At 52.8% G+C, this 3,713-nt stretch overlaps 1 protein-coding gene across 1 annotated transcript; it reads right to left on the minus strand.

Annotated features, from left to right (window-relative positions):
• Positions 1 to 695: 695 nt before the first annotated feature.
• Klf14 (KLF transcription factor 14) lies at positions 696 to 3,273 on the minus strand. Its single transcript, XM_059256547.1, has one exon. The coding sequence runs from the start codon at positions 3,213 to 3,215 to the stop codon at positions 2,238 to 2,240; it is 978 nt and encodes a 325-aa protein (XP_059112530.1). The 5' UTR covers positions 3,216 to 3,273; the 3' UTR covers positions 696 to 2,237.
• Positions 3,274 to 3,713: the final 440 nt, after the last annotated feature.

Below are 3,713 nucleotides of genomic sequence, written 5' to 3' on the forward strand. Positions count from 1 at the left end.
CTATTCCCTCAAGGACACCTGAATGCCCAGGACCAGAAACAAGATGAGAGGTTACACCAAGAGTCAGTCTATCAGCCCCAAGGAAAAAGTTTCTCCCAGGATACCACAGGGTGTGCCCATGAGAATGGACTTCACCTGTTAAGAAAGGGGTTTGGAGCCCAGTGGTGGTGGCACACACCTTTAATCCCAGCACTTGAGAGGCAGAGACAGGAGGAGTTCCTATGAGTTCCAGGCCAGCCTGGTCTATAGAGCAAGTTCAATGACAGCCAGAGCTTCACAGTGAAACCCAGTCCCCAAAAAAAAAAGTAAGAAAAGGAAAGGAAAGGAGGGGGAGAGAGAGAGAGAGAGAGAGAGAGAGAGAGAGAGAGAGAGAGAGAGAGAGAGAGAGAAGAAAGAAAGAAAAGAAAGAAAGAAAGAAAGAAAGAAAAGAAAGAAAGAAAGAAAGAAAGAAAGAAAGAAAGAAAGAAAGAAAGAAAGAAAGAAAAAGAAAAAAGGGGGTTTGGGTATTAAATACAATAGCTAAAGGACTCAGCAGCACTCAACATTAAAGATTTATAGACGCAGCAGAAAACAGGATGAGGGGGATATGGTGATAGGAAGATAGTACCTTTTGTCTAAGGTCCCAGGGAGTGAGAAAATGGAGACACAATGACTAAAACCATTTTAAAGTCAAACACTTTACTTTTAATCACAGCTCTTGCCAGAAACTTAGCATATAACTTTGAGATAATTTAAGCTTCAGCATTTAAATATATAAGACAGGGGAAAGCAATTTACTTTATCAGGTGCCTCTTATGATCCCATGAGATTACAACATCTTTTACAAGTTAATTGATGGGGTGGTATATCCAGGAGGGGACCATAGGGGACCTTATCAGGTTAGGAAAGGCCTTTCAGCCTCATATTTAATGAAAAGAACACAGGCACATACACACACAGGCACATACACACACAGGCACACACACACCAATAATTTCAATCCACAGTAGTTGGAACACACAACAGAAATCTCTGATTCCTTTAAGGGGGCAGAAGGCCGTAAGGTTGTAACTTCAGACTCTGTTGTTAGAGAAAGATGCTCCTACTTAATAATAGCTATTATCTAGCTGCTTCTTTTCCAAATCCAAGACAGTAGCTCTCTAATATAAACCAATCTCTCACTTTTTTTCCCTTACCCACCAATTCACCTGTAACAGAAACAACAACGTGCAGACCTCCATGGAAATCAAGCCCTACTTAGCCACTGAGAGGTGAACAGCTTCATCTATGCCTGAGATTACTTAGGGTGGGGCAGTGGGAACTTCGTCTTTCTGTTTCTCTGAACAGCTATCAATGGCTGTAAAAAGTCTGGTTTTTTACTTGTCCCACCCAAAAGTTACTTGGGCTTGCCTTCTAGGTGAAGGAGAAATTATTTCAGACTAGCCTTTTCTCTCTAGTGCTATTATGGTTGTTTTCTAATTACTTAACCAATCTTCTCATAATCGTGAGCCAGAAAGTTACCACCCTTGAAAAGGAATTTTTAAAAAGGAAAAGGGGTACAATGCAAGCGCAGGGTTCCACAATATGCTATAGGAATTGCAAGCAGACTCAACAGCACTCCCCAGGCACAAAAAAGCATATCCCAGCCATACATCCACAAAGCAGAGGTAGCTGGGGCAATTGGGAGAGCGGAAGACATTAGCTTCCCATCAACCTGGACTTTTTGTTTAAAGGATAATAAAAATAAATTAGTAAACATCGCTGTTTACAGAAATAGAAATAATTTCTGTTTCCAAAGGCCTCTCATCATTCAAGTCTGGACATTTCCAAGACTGCCACCCTAGACACCATCTCCAAGGTCCGCCCTGGTCAGCGGCTGAGATACCAGAGTCCTTTGGGACTGGGAGCGCCTCAAGCATTTGAGAATTCAGTTTTACATCTCTGGTGCCATGGAGGGAAGAATCTTCAGTACGCTGAAGAGCACCGAAAGTTCATCCCTTCTCACTGGTTCCTTGCAGGCTCTTTTGAAGCAACCGTTCCGTTCAGATGGTAATTGCGTTGCGAGACTTCCCACTATCTTCTGGCTCCCAGTCCGTCTCCAGAGTCCGACAAGCTTGTCTGGAACCCATCTTCAGAGCGGAGCAACCAGTCTGTGCCTTTGTCTAACGACCCTAGAAAATAGGAATGGACAGAGAGAAGGCAAGGACAACGGCCTGGGGGAGTTGTGCTGGAGTGAAAGACAGACAGCAAGGACAGTCCTACAGGCAAGCAGTGAAGCTGGTCTCCTGGCCAGAGTCGGGGCTGGAGTCGGACCCGGAGCTTTCCACCATGGCTGGGGGTGGTGGCTCAGGGCGGGGAATGCGACGACGCCCCCGGTACTCGATCATGTCGGGATGGTAAGTTGGATGGCGACGGGCATGCTTGGTCAAGTGGTCGCTCCTGGAGAACTGCTTGGGGCACAGCGGGCAGGAGAAGCGCTTCTCACCGGTGTGCGTCCTGTAGTGGCGGGCCAGCTCGTCAGAACGCGTAAACTTCTTGTCGCAGTCGAGCCAATCGCAGGAGAACGGGCGCTCCCCCGTGTGGGTGCGCTGGTGTGACTTGAGGTGCGAAGACTTGTAATAGGCTTTGTTGCAGCCCGGGAAGGAGCACTGGTGTCGCTTGGCTGCGGGTGTAACTTGCCTCCTCCGGAACGTAGGGCCTATTGCTGGCGAGGGGCCGGCCCCTGGGGGCCCCTCGGGCACCTCTCCGCTGTCATCGGGGTCTTCTGGGACCTCAGGTGCACTCAGGATGGCAGGCTCGCCAAAGGAGCTCTCAGCGCCGGAGAGCTCTTCCTCGAGGAAGGCGGGGACCGGCTCGGAGCACCCAGTGGGGCTGGAGCACCAGGTCGGCTGGCAGCAGCTAGTTGAGGCACACGGAGCTTCTCCCGAGTTCTCCCGGGAGCATTCCCCGCCACTGCAGCTTAGATCCGCCAAAGCGCTCGCAGCCAGCAGGTGGGAACACTCTTCGCTCTCGCTGGGGCCAGGAGCGGGGATCTGGAGGACCGGGGGTATCCACAGCACTCCCCGTGCCCCGGAGCCCGTCCCCGCCGACTCCCGAGGCACCGCACCCACCTCGGAGACAGCTGCTGCTTCCGCGCCCTCGGGGTCGGTTGCGCGCTGGTGCAGCACCGGGCCGGTGGACATAGACACCAGGCATTCGGCAGCGAAGTAGTCCAGGCAAGCCACGGCGGCTGACATGCTGGCGGCGCCCGGTTGTGGGCTAGCGCCGTCCGAGCGCGGCCAGCCGCGGGCAGGAGAGTCCCCGGGAGCGTCCGTCCCGCCGCTTGGAGCCGGACGAGCTGGAAGCTGGTGCGCGCCGCTCGCAGCCCGCAGCGACTGCTGCCAGCGCCGTGCCCGCCCCGCCTGACGCGCCCTGACGCACAGGAGCCTGCGGGGGTGGCGGGGACCCGCCCCGGCCCGAGGACACCCCTGGATCGCGCTGCCGCGCGGGCTAAGGCATTCCCAGCAGCCTGAGAAATTATCTTGTCTGCGCTTTCTCTCCGCTGCTGGCGAGCCAGGTAATTTCAATGCGCGCAAGTCCCGGATCGCAACTTCTGGGCAGCCTGCCGGCCTCGCCCCCCGCGCCCCTGGTCCCCGGCCAGCTGGGTGTCCGGCGGAGTCCTAGAAACTTTTTTTTTCCTTAAGGGGGGGCGAAAAAAAGCCGCGTTAATACCTGACTTGTCTTTCGCTTCGCAA

This window comes from Peromyscus eremicus, chromosome 3 (assembly GCF_949786415.1).
Source record: "Peromyscus eremicus chromosome 3, PerEre_H2_v1, whole genome shotgun sequence".
NCBI lineage: Eukaryota > Metazoa > Chordata > Mammalia > Rodentia > Cricetidae > Peromyscus > Peromyscus eremicus.

Excerpts from the sequence above, each read along its gene's own strand:
- Klf14 (XM_059256547.1), bottom strand. The coding sequence starts at position 3,215 with ATGTCAGCCGCCGTGGCTTGCCTGGACTACTTCGCTGCCGAATGCCTG.